This window comes from Globicephala melas, chromosome 3 (assembly GCF_963455315.2).
Source record: "Globicephala melas chromosome 3, mGloMel1.2, whole genome shotgun sequence".
In the NCBI taxonomy this organism is placed as follows: domain Eukaryota; kingdom Metazoa; phylum Chordata; class Mammalia; order Artiodactyla; family Delphinidae; genus Globicephala; species Globicephala melas.
Window position 1 is genome coordinate 51,876,905 of NC_083316.1, and position 15,116 is coordinate 51,892,020.

The following is a 15,116-nucleotide window of genomic DNA, read 5'->3' on the forward strand; positions in this document are numbered from 1 at the left end:
GATTTCCTAATGGGCCTTTTACTCCCCCAAAATCATGTGTTTCATATCACAGTGATAAACTCAAAGATATTCAAATGCAGTATTTTGAATGAAAATTTTGTCTATTACTCCAAAACCAGGTGATCAGAAATTTGTAGTCACATGTCAAATTTGATACATATTTTTACCATCAGCATCTGAATTTTTATTCACTATAAAGTTTGTACTACAGCTGGGCATGCTAAGACATCTAAGATAAGGAACCTAACCTTAAAGTAAAAACCTATTAGGAGAAACGAAAAAAGTGCATAAAATAACAAAAGTAACTAGTATAGTATATAGTGAGATTAAAGAGCATGGCGCAAAAAGATGTGCTACAGGAACTCAGGGGATGAGATTTTGGAGTAGTCTAAAGAAGCTTCATGGAAAAGGAAGAGAACTGCATCAGTGTCTAGAAGGAATAGGTGTTAGAAACGTCTAAGTGTCAGAGCAGTGAAGGCATTCCAAGCCGAGTTGGAAATACAAGTGGAACATACAGTATGTAGTGAAGAGTATACGTATTTGATGCGAGGATACGGTCTCATCAAGGAGATAACTAGATGTTTAAAGGCACATATAGGAAGGCACATATTAAACTATTTCAGGTTTTCTTTGTTGAAGTATGGTGGTACATTAAGATACTTGTCAAGTAGTTTTATCACACCAATATTCAGAGTGAGTTGCAAGTTGTTTTTTAAATTGCTAGTTATTCCATAAATAACATAAAAGTAATATACTCCCCCAAAAGAAAGGAAAAAACCCAAAGTCCACCACACTAAAAAGTAATTGGTTCTTCATTAACCCATGTTCTCTTTCAGTCTTTACTCATTTATATATAATATTCTGTTTTTATAATCATAGTAACAATTTTGTTTGCTTTTTCAGTTAACATTAAGTATAGACATAATTTTTAGTCTAAACTTTGCCAACAAACTTCAGCTAAAAAATTTTAGTAAAATTCTGAACTTTTGAAAATAGACATTTTTTTAAAAATGAGGAGTGAACAAATAGCATTTAGGATCTCTCTAAGATATTTGGTATTACCTATTAGGCAAACAGATACTGTTCTGCCTGTAACATGAAGCAGATTCTATGGACTCCATCCAGGAAATTCAGGTAAATTGTAGGAGTTAGTTAACCACACTGATATCAGTAGTTTATTTTTATTACACTATGCCATAGTCCTTACACAACAACTGTTATTAGCCCCACATTTGTCTCAAACATGTTTTTTATGCTGCTTCTAAAAATTCTAATACTGTGTGAATCACCTAAAGGAAAACAAGTTTTGTGAGAAACTTTGTTGTAGTCTTCTAATATAAGAAAGCCTTGTAAAAAAAAAAAAAATTGGTGACATTAGAAGCTAGGTGTCAAACCTTTGGTCACAGCTCCATGCCAGATACTGAAGAGAAATAAATATAAACTGAACATCTTCCCAGTCCTCACGGTACTTAGATCTAGTGAAGGAGACTGACATGACATAAATACAGTGTAAGCATCCCCGCCCACCCCGATCATAAGTGTACTTATTCTCTGGGAACATAGGTGAAAAAGATTTCCAGCTATGTGTTTGATGAAAGAGCTGACATTTGAGATGGCCCTTGGTAAATAAGTAGCTTTAGCAATATATATGTGAAAAAAAGACAAACTGTGAAATCTGTTAACTCTCAGTTGTCTGAAGTGGTCTAGCCCAGCATTCCCTGAAGTGTGATCAGTGGAACTGTAATCACCCAAGATCCTCCTTGAAAAAATGATTCCATTATTAGATAAATTTAAGAAAAGCTATACAGCGTATATCTATTCTGAATGTGGCAGATAGTATATACCCAACCTAAGTAATCTATGAAGAAGTTACAAAGTGAGTAAAGAATTTATAGAACTAGAAAGGCATGGAATATACCTCTCTCCCCCAAGATATGCCCTTGAATATTTGCTCCTGTTTAAGTATTCACCTATAGTGTTCTTCTCTGTTCATTTAACCTTAGCAGTTTCACCTTTTTAGAAGAATGATTTGTCATATTTCTTTGTATTACTTTCTGTTTACTTCCTTGTTTTACTAATGCTGTCTTGTTTAGTAAATTAAAAAAAATGCAGAAATGCATTTTATTTTAAAGTTAGTTATTCTTTTTCTTTAACATTTAATCTGATTTTTCTAATTTTTCTTTTTTATTTTTCCATTAGAGTGACCTCAGTTCTGTGGTAATTTGATTTTTTATTATAAATTTATATGCTTTTCTTACTTACCACTTTTTGACTCTGCCTAATTAATCTCTCTTTACAAAACATAGTGGAAAAACAAAGTTAGTTGTGGATATACTTAGTGACTTCAAAAATATGTATATAATTTGTACATTTTATATTGATCATCTTATGCTATGGGGAAAAATACATCAAAGATTAAATTGGCATATTGAAACAATTATATTCTTATTTTTAGTGTGTTTCCTGTAGCTATTTTTAAAAAGAGCCATGTTAACCTTGTTTAAAATAGCCTCGAGATTTTCAACCTCTTAATATAAAATATCCTACTATACTTCAATTCTTTGAGTAAACTGTGTAGTTGAAATTCATCTTCAAATGAGCAGTGGTTTTAGTTTTAAGTCTGGGTCAGGTAAAGATGGCCCTTTGACAACAGTAAACAGAAGAAAATTAAATTTTCCCACGTTGACTAAAATCATATTTTCAAATTTCTATTTAATATAAGCAGCATTTGCTTATAACAATATATACATGATAAAAACATCAACTGCCTTAGCACTGAATTCTTATCTTAATTTTTTAAATGTCAAGTTATTTCATGCTGACTGTTCAAACTAGCTTAATTTTCCATTATGCAGCTTGTTTTTCTTTCATTTTATCTAAGCTCTTCTAAACTTATGCAGAAATTGCATTTTTAAATTTGAAATGTGGGTCTATGGTTTTTTTTTGAAAGCAATGGATCGATGGGATATTTTTTTTTTGAGAAAAAGTAACAGAATAATGCCTTTGAATGTGTACTTCTTTTAAACTGATAAATCGTATTTCTATTTTCATTAGAGCACATGTGCCAAGGACTAAAGAATCTGTTTTGTTTTAGATAATAATACATTAAATTATAACTTCATCATTATATTTTTGCAAATGATTTCTACTTTCCTGGATTTAGTGTTAAAAAAGCTCATAAGTGCCAAAAATTTTTGGTCATAGTTTACTTTATTTCTGTATATATATTACTATGAAACTTCTGAATAAAATAATTCTAGAATATTCTTAGTATACCATTTTATGTATAGGTTTTTATCAAAAATGAGCCAAGTTTTCTGTTATCCTCCAATATATACCCCCCAAAATAACCAAATAGCATAAAAAGAAGAATGTTTAATGTAAATAATTAGGGAATTTAAAATATTATGTAAAAGTACATATGTAAGTTACCCATTGACTGAAATACTGCTGTATAGCACCAGTTTTCACTAACTCACTAAGACCACAAAATACCTTTTGTTTGATTTAAAAACTTAAAGATTTCAAGTATAATTTACATATATTTTTGCTCTAAATATACATTTTCAATGAACCAAGAAATCACTAATGACTACTTAAAAAATGCTTTAATTAAAAAGTTAAATTCTTATAAGATTATAAAATAGATTATTTGCTGTACTATCTAAATTGAAGTAACATGAAAATTGAAATTAATAAATTATGCTGGAATATTATAACAAAGACCTAATTATCTTAACACATCTCTGAAATGATAGGTGCACAGGTAAATTCATTATACTAAATTGCATTTTCACATTTTAATGACTTACTAGAAAATTTATATATATATTTATATATGTAAATGAAATTCCAGTTAAGCGTTTTTGGATATCAATACAAAAAATATTATAGTTATCCCCCATCCATTGTTTGACAACTTACCAGTTGACTAACACTTGACTTTGCCCCTGTGAATTATGTTAGGAGGACAATTTCTTTTCTTGCATTAATTATGATAACTTTGATTTGCAGGCATGAACTAATCACATTTGTGGTTAATGTTTTTTCTTCATATAAATCAGATATTGTTGTGGTGGTAGAGTACTTTAAACACCAGCATACTTTGGTGGATTTTTCTTTCATATTTTCAGACGGATGAAGTATTTCTTGAAGCCCAGATTCAGAACATTACAACCTCACCCATGTTTATGGAGAAAGTTTCATTGGAGCCATCTATAATGTACAATGTAGCAGAATTAAATTCAGTCAACCAAGCTGGAGAATGGTAAATATGGATTATGAAGTGTTTGCTTTTATTTTGAAAGATATGAACTTTTCTAACATTGTTACTCTTGGGTGGTTTAAAATTTTTTTTAAGGGATAGACATTATTTTATTAGAGAAGTTTTAAATTCACAGAAAAATTGACCAGAAAGCACAGCATTCCCACATGCCCTCCTCCCCACTTACAGGATCCCCTGTTATTTACATCTTGTTTAATGTGGCACTTTTTTTTTTTTTTTTTCCTTTTTTTGCGGTACACGGGCCTCTCACTGTTGTGGCCTCTCCCGTTGCGGAGCACAGGCTCCAGACGCGCAGGCTCAGCGGCCATGGCTCACGGGCCCAGACGCTCCGCGGCATGTGGGATCTTCCCAGACCTGGGCACGAACCTGCGTCCCCTGCATCGGCAGGCGGACTCTCAACCACTGCGAAAGTTTGTTTTTGTTTGGTTTTTGTTTTTTGGGGTTTTTTTTTTTGCGGTACACGGGCCTCTCACTGTTGTGGCCTCTCCCGTTGCGGAGCACAGGCTCCGGACGCGCAGGCTCAGCTGCCATGGCTCACAGGCCCAGACGCTCCGCGGCATGTGGGATCTTCCCGGACCGGCACAAACCCGCGTCCCCTGCATCAGCAGGTGGACTCTCAACTCCTGCGCCCAGGGAAGCCCCCCAAGGTGGCACATTTTTTACAATCGATGAACTAATACTGATACTTATTATCAACTGAAGTCCATAGTTTACATTAGGGTTCACTCTTTGTGTTGTGCATTCTGTGGGTTTTGACAAATGTGGTGACACGTAGCCATCCTGACTGTAGGATATAAAAGTTTCACTGCCCTAAAAATCTATGGTCCACCTGTTCAGCCCTCCCTTCACATGAAAATAAGATCCTAGCCATTTGTACTTGAAGCACTTATTCTTTTAAATTTTTATAACAATTCAGTGAGATAAATATGGAACATTTCATCCTTATCCTGCAAATGATAAAACTGAGGCATTGTAAGAAATGATGGAGAAGTTAGAAGGGGTAAGAGTAAGCAGTGAGTTTTAAGGAGTATTCTCTTAACATCAAAAGGAGTGAGGATAGGAATAGATGATTTAATTTTTCATGAAAATGAAATACACATCTTTATAGGTAACTTAGAAAAAGAAGAATAAATAAATGTAGGGTTGATATTAATATGGATAAGAAGGTAATAGCTGGAGAAAGTACCTGATTTTAATAATCAAGAATGAAAAATTTACTTTTACTTATTATGGGTCTTACAGTAAAATTCATAGCCTCTCATACTCCCACAGAGGAAAACAATAATTTTCCACTCTTTTCCTGATCTTTAATTAATTTTGAAAAATCATTAGTTTAGAATGGTATGTTTCTTTTTATTCTAAACTATTTGCTTTCATAATTTTAGAGAAGAGACAGGATACTTAAGTTTCTGATTTCTATTGCTTTTTTTCAGTTAGTCGATGTATATCCAATGCTTCAGGTAATATATTGCATTATATTATAAAGAATCTCAAGATTTTCCATATCAACTGAAAAAAATAAAGAAAAATAAGTCCTCTCAGTACAAGTCCTTTTCATTGTGTTGAAACCACCGACCTGTTGTATTCTGGATCTTTAGATGGTAAATCATTCAGTTCCTGTCCAAAGGAACAATCACAGATATGGTTTTTCTTCTAAAAGGTTCTAGAGAATTTTTTCCATCTCTGTCTCCACCCTACAGTGTAACTACATTTGGGTCAAGAGCATATCTGCAGCCAATGGATACACGCCAGTACTTGTACTGCCTAAAACCCAAGAAGGAGTTTGCAGAAAAAGCAGGCATCATTAAGGGAGTAACGGTAATTGGAAAGTTGGATATAGTATGGAAAACAAATCTAGGTGAAAGGGGAAGATTACAGACCAGCCAACTTCAAAGAATGGTGAGTCTAGAAAAAACACTGATGGGGGTTTTTGTGTGTGGTATGCAGATAGTTAGAACAACTTAAATTTTCCCAGGTCTGTCACTAAAAATCAGAGCACTATAAAAGACATTGATATTACTGGAGAATAAAAGACTAATAATTTCACCAATATCTAGGTAGAAAATTGGTATTGATATGAATGGGAAATTTTCAAATGTTAATTTATGCATTATACATGGTTTTTTACTTTACCAAATTAAAATAACTGCATATCAATTGTTTCCTCCTGTGGTAATTTGTCCTCACCGTTATCTGACTTCCACTATATTAAAGTTTTCTTTTCTTGCAATGTCTTGGAACTCTTGGACTTATACTACATTTATCTATTCAGTTCATACCTTTTTTAAAGATATTTAAAATGTGGGTCATCTGAAACTCAGGTGAGTCCCACTCAAATTATCTTGTAAACATAGGTTGGATATTTTACCTAATTTCTACTCCGAGAGTATGGATAAGCTACCAGCCTTCTTTTTCTTGTGCTAGTGAGAATAGACTACAGAATCATCTGTTTATACTGAATATCACCTACTGTGATATATTCTAAAATTTACTTTTCTTTTACTGTTTGAGGTAAAAATTGAAAAAAAAAGAGAGAGAGATTATCACTGGGCCTATTTTTAAATATAGCCATTAGCTATCATCCTGCCATGGCATGTTGATTCTGTTGTCTGTCCCTGCCAGTGTGTCTTGTGAACAGACATTTTCTTCTTGGATCATTTCAGTGACCTTCCTTTTCCTGTTTTACCTATGAAGAGTTACGTATGTATAAGCTACAGTATCTTTGGAAAGTATCCCTTTAAGATCAGACCCCCTGAAATTCCTTTACTATTTACCTGTGAGATTCATTTTAACTCTACTAAACATGGAGTAATTATAACAAAAACAGTCGGGGTCTGTAGTGCTATGCTGTAGGCAGTAGCAGCAAAAGAAGTTAGAATGACTGTGGTACCCTCACTAAAATGGAAAGGTTTTGTAATAGATGTATGTTAACTATATTGCTTTTTCTCTTAGGCTCCAGGTTATGGAGATGTTAGGTTGTCTTTGGAGGCAATCCCAGATACTGTAAACCTAGAAGAACCTTTTCATATTACTTGTAAAATAACAAACTGCAGGTAATGCCAGTATTTGTGGATGGATGTCCTTTCTTCCTTACCTGAGAGAATTTTAAAATCTTTTAAATATGCTACCTCCTTGTAAGTTTCCTCTTGCCGTATAGTCTTCTCTGACGTTGACATTGAATACTGTAAAGTTCTTCATCTGGTAGCTGTATATTACATATTTTAGAGGTCCTACTGTATTAGGCATTTTTTGTATTTTGTTTCCGTACCTATGAGGTAGGTATTAATTATTCACATTCTTTGCAAGAGAAAGCCAATTCAGAGGATGTGGCTTATTCACTCTCAGAGAGCTAGAAAAGATGGGATCAGAATCTGAAACCAGGTGTATTTGACTTCAAAGTCCATGTTCTTTTCCTCATTTACACACTTCAGATTACTAAAACATGAACTAGCAGTTTCTTATGGAATAATACATTATAGATTTACTGTAATAAGATAGATTTTTCTGAGCCATACTTATACCTGACCTGTATCTTAAGTATTAAGAAAGTTAGAAGTGGTTATGAATTTAATATAGGGGATAACCATAGATTGGAAAACAGGGCTTTGATAATAGAGTATAATCTAGCTATTGCGAAGCAAAGAGCACGGGGCTTTGAAGCCAGAAAAACCTAGGATTAAATCCCAGTCCTATCACTTTTCTACTACTTGTATTACTACTTGGTATGTATTATTAATTGGGGCATTTTGATAATATTGCAATGATGAATCCCTATCCTTAGTCCAAATGTATAATCCTTTTTAATTCTATATCCCTTACAACTTTATATTAGGGAGATAAGAAGTATTCATCCTTCAGAATTACAAAAATACCTACTTCCCCTGTGAAGCTTCCTAGACCCTCCCGTGCACAATCATCCTTTTCTCTGTCATAGCAAATTGTAATATAGTTTTTTAGTGGTATTAATATATTGCTATAATCATTAGTCTCTTCCTCACTGAATTGTGAATAATTCAAGAAAAGGGATCATGTCTTACCCAGCATTATAAATGCAGTGCCTGCCACATCATAGGAGCTCAGTAGACAACACACACAGGATAAAGACCCTGTGCATATAGGGTGTGCTTTTGGATTTTTGGTTTGTTTTGCATTTTTGAGTTATAACAAATCAGTTATTGACCAAATGACAAAGTGCTGTAATAAAGAAGTTTATTTGGGTATTCACTTTACCTTTTGGCAATTCAAGTAAGTTTTCTAAAAAGCACTTGTTTCTTAGATATTCAGTTTCCTCATCTATAAAAATGGGATTTCGACTTCCCCCAACACACAAAGACACATACACACAACATACACTTACCGGAGTTTTGTGAAACGTAACGAGAAAATTCATGCATTGCACCTAAACTGGTCTGTGGCACACAGTGAACATTTCAGATTTGGCGGGGGCGGGAGATGGAGACATATAAAAGCTAAATATCATTAAATCAACATGTCTAAATATCAAGTTTGAGTTTAAAATTAAATATTTAAAATGTGGAGCCAACTCCAAGGAGAAAAAAATAGCTTTAAAGAGTTGAAAGCAAGTCATGAATGGTGGTAGAGTAGCAGACCGTTTTCATTATGAGCCTTTTGGTTTTGGTTTTGGTTTTAAAAACAATGTGCATACTTTCATTAAAAGTTTTTTTTTTAGCTTAAGTTTAAGTTGAACTGGTGGTATCAATTATAAGCAGAGGTCGTCTTTTCGTGTTAATTGAACATCTGAATAGTTTTACTTATAAATCTTGCCATTTTCTATGTTATCTGCATGGTAAAGGAACATAGATTAAATAGAAAAAGCACTGGACCAGACTCAGTTTATCTTTTTCTTTCCTGTAGAGTGCCCTACAGAAATAGGAAGGATGCATAGCAACAAGATTAGACACAGATGTCTGGACGTCTTCCAGAGAAATGGCAAAACTGTTAACAGATCAGCACCAGGGAGCCAGTGTTCAATAACAGAACCAGAAAGCCTACACCCAGACAGGCAGATTAGTCTCAGTGTCACTGTAAATCCCAGAAGACACCATCTCCTTTCATTTTCCTGATTCTACCTTAAGTGACATAAAAATATGATAGCTTTTCATTTGTTCCTGGTTTTCTGTTGGACACCCAGAAAAGAAATTCACCCACAATAGTGGAAGAAATATTGCAGTACCTCTTTGAGAAAGGAACAAGATTTATTCCTGTTTTTCTGATTCCTCCAGCAGTGAAAGGACGATGGATCTCGTTTTGGAAATGTGCAATACCAGTTCTATCCACTGGTGTGGCATTTCAGGAAGACAGCTTGGAAAGCTCCATCCAAGTTCCTCTCTCTGCCTTGCCCTCACTCTACTGTCTTCAGTACAGGGACTGCAAGTATGCTCTCTTTTCAATAATTTCGGTATTTGGGGGCTATTAATCCATAGTCATTTATTATATCCATTCTTTCTCTGGTCATTACCAATGAATGAAAACTTAGGTCTATATGTTTCTCTCAATAGAGTGTCTCCGGCTTAAGACTAACAGACACGTTCTTAAAGAGAACATATGAATATGATGACATCGCACAAGTCTGCGTGGTATCTTCGGCCATTAAAGTGGAAAGCTGAAGAAAATTTCCAATGTTATGCTTGTCATTGAGTTTCCCAGAACTTTCTGTGTTTTTGTCACTTTTGTAAAATGATCAAGTCAACAGTAAAAATAAGTATATATTATTTAAATTTCTTTCCTGTAAAACAGTTAAAATATTTGTTTTGAAAAGAACCATTTACTGATTTTATCTTGTGAGTTACAGTCTAGATGAACATTTGTATACTTTCCACACATATTCTATTTTGTTTCATTTTAAATGACCATTGGACTTTGTTCTCCAAAAGCTCTGTATTTGAGGCCATTTGTCCCTAGCAGGTATCTTGAATAATGGTCAGTGAACTTTTCATGTAAAGGGCCAGATACTACGTATTTTAGATCTTGCAGTCCATGTGGTTTCTATTGAAAATGCTCAACTCTGCTGTTATAGTGCAAAAGCAGCCAGTAGGCAAAAATTGCACAGCAGCGTTTACAAAAACAGACAGCTGACCAGATTTGGTCTGCGGGCCATAGTTTGCTGATCTCAATCTAGAAGATACAGTTGTTTCTTAAAGTTTTAGAATTCTTACAATATTTTACTTAGAAGTATTTCAGTTAACCCCAGTTTTTTCCATCAGTCAATAAAAAAAGTTTAAAATAACCGGGGTGGTCCTCCTGTAATCTTGTATTTGCTAACACAATATGAGTTTTTCTAGTTGTTTTCAAAATTATCGTATTGGTATCTGTGTTTGTGTGTACATACAAACACACACATCTAAGTTTCAGTTACTAACAGATCAGAATTGGTTTTATTTCTTAAACTGTTGATTACTCTGTTAACTAAGAAGTCTGATAATTTTCTAATTCTAAGCCAAAAAAGTCCTGTTTTTTTTTTCCCCATTGAAAAATAAGCCACTTATTTTCATAAGGATTAAAGGATTTCCAGCTTCTGATATTTGCTTTTGAACTCTACATCATGTATTAATATTACAAAACTTTCTATCTCTGCATGTAATCACACTAATTTACTTATGCCATATACAAAACAATGAGAAAGTTAAGACTATAAACAACTTTACAACATGAATGTAATAAAAGTTTCAATATTTTGAAAACAAAAGCTAATACTGTTAAATAAAACTTATTTTGCTAAGTTGAAATTCAAGGATGTATATATAATTGCTTACATGTAAAGAGTGCATAAAGTCAAATACAAAAGTTGTTTTTTCTTAAATGCATTAATTATTTATTGCCATGACAAACTGTTCGGTCCAAAATGAAAGCTATATTCAGAATGAGATTTGCCCTTAAATTGGAGAGGTAATCAATGAAATGTCTGTGCAAAATAAAGTGCAAGCAGTATAAAATTGAAGCCTGTGTTTCCTCCAAAATGAGAACAATTGATTAAATGATGAAATAAGACTTTATAGCCACTGCACTGGGTACTGCGATAACTTTTCAAGCATCTTCTCATGACTGAACCTTCTGTTTCATTCCGTTTCAAATTTTAAGAGTAACATACAGTGGTCACTTGGAATCTGCTATATAATTTGACTTATAATTACAAAGACTCCTTTTATAAGCAATACCTAGACACATAATGTTCCTTCTTTAAGTAAAGGTTAGAAAATGTCATCTTAGAAAGGATCTGTTTAAACCATGTTATAAAAATTAGCTAAACAATTTGGTACATTAAGTGGAAATGTCATTTGTGTAAAAAGGACATTGTAAATTTTACATAGCATCATAACAGCTACAGCTACTATAATGAAAAGTGGTTAATGGAAGTCAGTTATTCCTAAGTAGAATGTATATAAAGATTTACTTTAATGCTCTCTTGTTTCAGACAAGCAAAATAACTTTTGGAGCACTGTTTAGCATTTTAAGAGTAGCTAACACGATACAGCTACACAAAACCTTCTTGCAATAGCGTGCAATGCAGTAATTCCAAAGTGATGAAAGTACTTAAAAAGCAAAAATGGCTTGAATAGAATGGAAATCCAGGTAAGTGGACAGATTATCTAGGTTTAATTTGTTATGGATGGTATATTAGAAGAGAAACAAACTAGAAGGATGAAATGGAATACACCAATTCGCATTACTTCATGTAAAAAGAATGGCTACCTTAACTACAGATATTAGTAAATCAAAACATTTGTTTTAAACTGTTTTTTCTTATAATGTCTTCAATTTTGGTATCAAAGTAATGGTGAAATAAAATGAGTTGGGAAGTGTTTCCTCTTCTGTTTTCTGGAAGAGATTGTGTAGAATTGGTATTAAGTGTTTGGTAGAATTCACCATTGAAACTGGGCCTGTATCTTTCTTTTCTGGAGGATATCTTTATTTCTTCAGTGAGCTTTGGTAGTTTGCATCTTACAAGGAATTTGTCTGTTTCATCTAAGTTGTTAAATACATGGATGTAAAGTTGGTCATAGTATTTTCTAATAATCTTTTTAATGTCTACGGGGTCAGCAGTGATATCCCCTCTTTCACTTCTGATACTGTTGATTCATATTTTCTCTATTTTCCTAGTCAGTTAGAGGCTTACCAATTTTACTTATTTGAAAGCATTTTTAATATGCTCAAGATAGTTATGCTAGGAACCTTTTCTTACTCAACACTGGATAAGAGTGTTTTGGGGGGTTTTTTTGGCTGTGCCGCACAGCTTGTGGGATCTTAATACCCTGACCAGGGATTTGAACCTGGGCCCTCAGCAGTGAAAGCACTGAGCCTTAACCACTGGACCGCCAGGGAATTCCCAAGAGTGACTAACTTTTAATTAAGGATCAACTTTGCTTTTTTTTTTCACAGTCATCACTTTCCTATGATTAGTTAGTACTTTATTCTGTGTAACATTTGAACACCAGGATCTGAATTTAACTTCATGAAAATTTAAGTTGATTTAGATGCAATATAGGAGACTTAATTCAGAAGGCTTAGCTTAGATTTAAGTCCCGCTCTGCTCTGACCAGAACTGTACGTTCATGTAGCTCTTCCTTGTAGCCTGAACCCAGGCAGTTCGGTGTCTGCTGGCCTAAAAGAGAGAAATCTTTAATCTAGTGTTGCATTAAATTAAGAGTCCTTTGGACCTACATCAGAACCACTTGGTGTGCTATTTGAAATGGTGATTCCCAGACCTCATTACAGGACCTACTAAATAAAAATTGAAAAGTGTGCCCCTGAATCTGCATTTTTAACAAATCCCCAGGTGACTCTTACAGTGAAATTATAGAACCACTGTTCTAATCTCACAAAGGAAAAAAAGGGAAAGTTGGCTTTTAAACTTCAAAATACCAAGTAATTAGCCTTTTGAGGAGAACAGTTATAGTAAAGCCCTGATCATCATCGGTATTACTGATTTAATTTTATATTACTTTCTATTTCAGTTTTCTCTCACAACACTTGTGAAATTTATGTGTCCGCCAACCTTACCAATTTCATAATAACAAACCAAAGAAATTCCAGTTGGAATTAGAACAGTCTCATCCATCACTATAGTTAAAGCCATTCCACTAATACTTAGTGCCACGTCTCTCCACTAATATGTATTCTAATTTCAATAAAATATTTCAAGTCCCCTGTTACGTTTAAGCTACATCAAATTAAGGATAAGCATAAAAGCGACATGCCAAGCCAAATTATAGCAGAGGATTAACATGAACAAGCAGTGATAGTGATAGATGCTTTTTATAACCCATCAAATAATTATCGAGTTTAAAAAAATCAGTGTTTACAGGCACATAATTAAATGCCACCTAGAAAATCCTTAAGGGCCAAGCCATTGGTTTATTTAAATGTAGATATATTTGAGAGTTTCCATGGTAAGGTCACCACTGGGGAAACTGTGCTAATTAAACTGAATAGTTACACAACTGACCTAACCAGTATCATTAAGGGTTTCTAAATGTATTTTATTATGTACTTAGCATAAGTGGCCATGCTAATGTTATCAATACCAAACTGTAGGCAAGATTAGTTAAGAACTACGCAAAAAACCTGAGCACCCTACATTCACTTTCTATACATTCACAGCATCTATTTTTTGCTTTTCTAAACAACACTGAATACTGCTTTCCACCAACTCTTAAGATTTCATCACCCAACAGAACAAGCAGCATTAAAGATAGTACTGGTCCATATCATATCATCTATTCATTACTGATTGCACTATCAAAGCTAAACCCAGTAACGAATTTCTTCTGTCTAGAGATGTTGCTCAGTGGCAAGTATATTTCCCCTAAATCAGCATGAGAAACCTTTCCTCTTAGTCGTCTCCCCTTTCAAAAAGTTTGCCTACAGGAATTTGGTGCTAGAGAATTCACCAGTAAACAGCCTTACTGTTCAATAAATATACTCTATTAAATCTAGTATACAAATATGATGAAGATTTGAAAATGGAACCCTGTCCAGTTAAGTGCTGTACTGGCACTTAACAAGGTTACTGATGATCACTCGTTTACGAAGCAATCATGTTATGTTCAAGTCTGTTTGTGATAAACCTATTGTCTAGACAGATTTATTTTTTAGGTTTGTTTTTGTTTTGGCCACTATCTACAGCAAACACTTCAGAGCCATCGCCATTTGCATTCTGGGCTAGGGCCCCTGGTCAAGTCAGGAATGTTCTTCAGTACTGCTGCTGAATGACCTGCTCCGGATGTGATTTCTAAGTTGCTCTATAAGTTCAGGATTCTGCTGCTGTATCTGCTGAGCAAACTGCTGTCCCCTGTAGTAAAGAGGCAAAGTTATATGAATTAGGGAATTTGCAATCACACAATACCAATGCAAAAAGAACTGCAGAAGATGTGGGTACTACCCAAAGGGAACTTTTTCTCTTAAAGCAAGTTTTAGATTCATGACTTTAGCATCTGCAAGTTTACTAGTGCCTCCATATAGTATTACTACAGTGCAGTGTTCTTCATGAGAAATGAAAGACCCAAGCTAAAAAGTGAGTTATTAGGGCTTCCCTGGTGGCGCAGTGGTTGAGAGCGGGTTCGTGCCCTGATCCGGGAAGATCCCACATGCCGTGGAGCGGCTGGGCCCGTGAGCCATGGCCGCTGAGCCTGCGCGTCCAGAGCCTGTGCTCCGCAATGGGAGAGGCCACGACCGTGAGAGGCCCACGTACCGCAAAAAAAAAAGTTCCTGAATTGAGTGAAATCCACCCCCCACCCAGTGCTTAACTACAGATAAATAAAGGGCTAAAAAGTGTATGCTTTTATTGTATGTGCACAAATATAACGCAGGGTAT

General features: G+C 34.4%; 2 protein-coding genes across 7 annotated transcripts in view; one reads left to right on the forward strand and one right to left on the reverse strand.

Annotated features, from left to right (window-relative positions):
- TRAPPC13 (trafficking protein particle complex subunit 13) overlaps positions 1–12,345 on the forward strand; it is a 36,574-nt gene extending 24,229 nt beyond the window's left edge. The window contains exons 8-13 of one of the 5 annotated variants that reach the window (XM_030844307.3): positions 2,200–2,217; positions 4,134–4,267; positions 5,986–6,184; positions 7,238–7,338; positions 9,529–9,679; positions 9,805–12,345. In XM_030844307.3, coding sequence (XP_030700167.1) covers positions 2,200–2,217; positions 4,134–4,267; positions 5,986–6,184; positions 7,238–7,338; positions 9,529–9,679; positions 9,805–9,912 — 711 coding nt within the window. In that variant the 3' untranslated portion in view covers positions 9,913–12,345. The remainder of the gene's footprint in view (positions 1–2,199; positions 2,218–4,133; positions 4,268–5,985; positions 6,185–7,237; positions 7,339–9,528; positions 9,680–9,804) is intronic. The other 4 variants (XM_030844287.3, XM_030844288.3, XM_030844289.3 and 1 more) reach the window with 4 other exon arrangements.
- Positions 11,091–15,116, reverse strand: part of SGTB (small glutamine rich tetratricopeptide repeat co-chaperone beta) — a 48,132-nt gene continuing 44,106 nt past the window's right edge. For both annotated transcript variants that reach the window (XM_030844323.2, XM_030844315.3), the window contains exon 11: positions 11,091–14,594. In XM_030844323.2, coding sequence (XP_030700183.1) covers positions 14,483–14,594 — 112 coding nt within the window. In that variant the 3' untranslated portion in view covers positions 11,091–14,482. The remainder of the gene's footprint in view (positions 14,595–15,116) is intronic.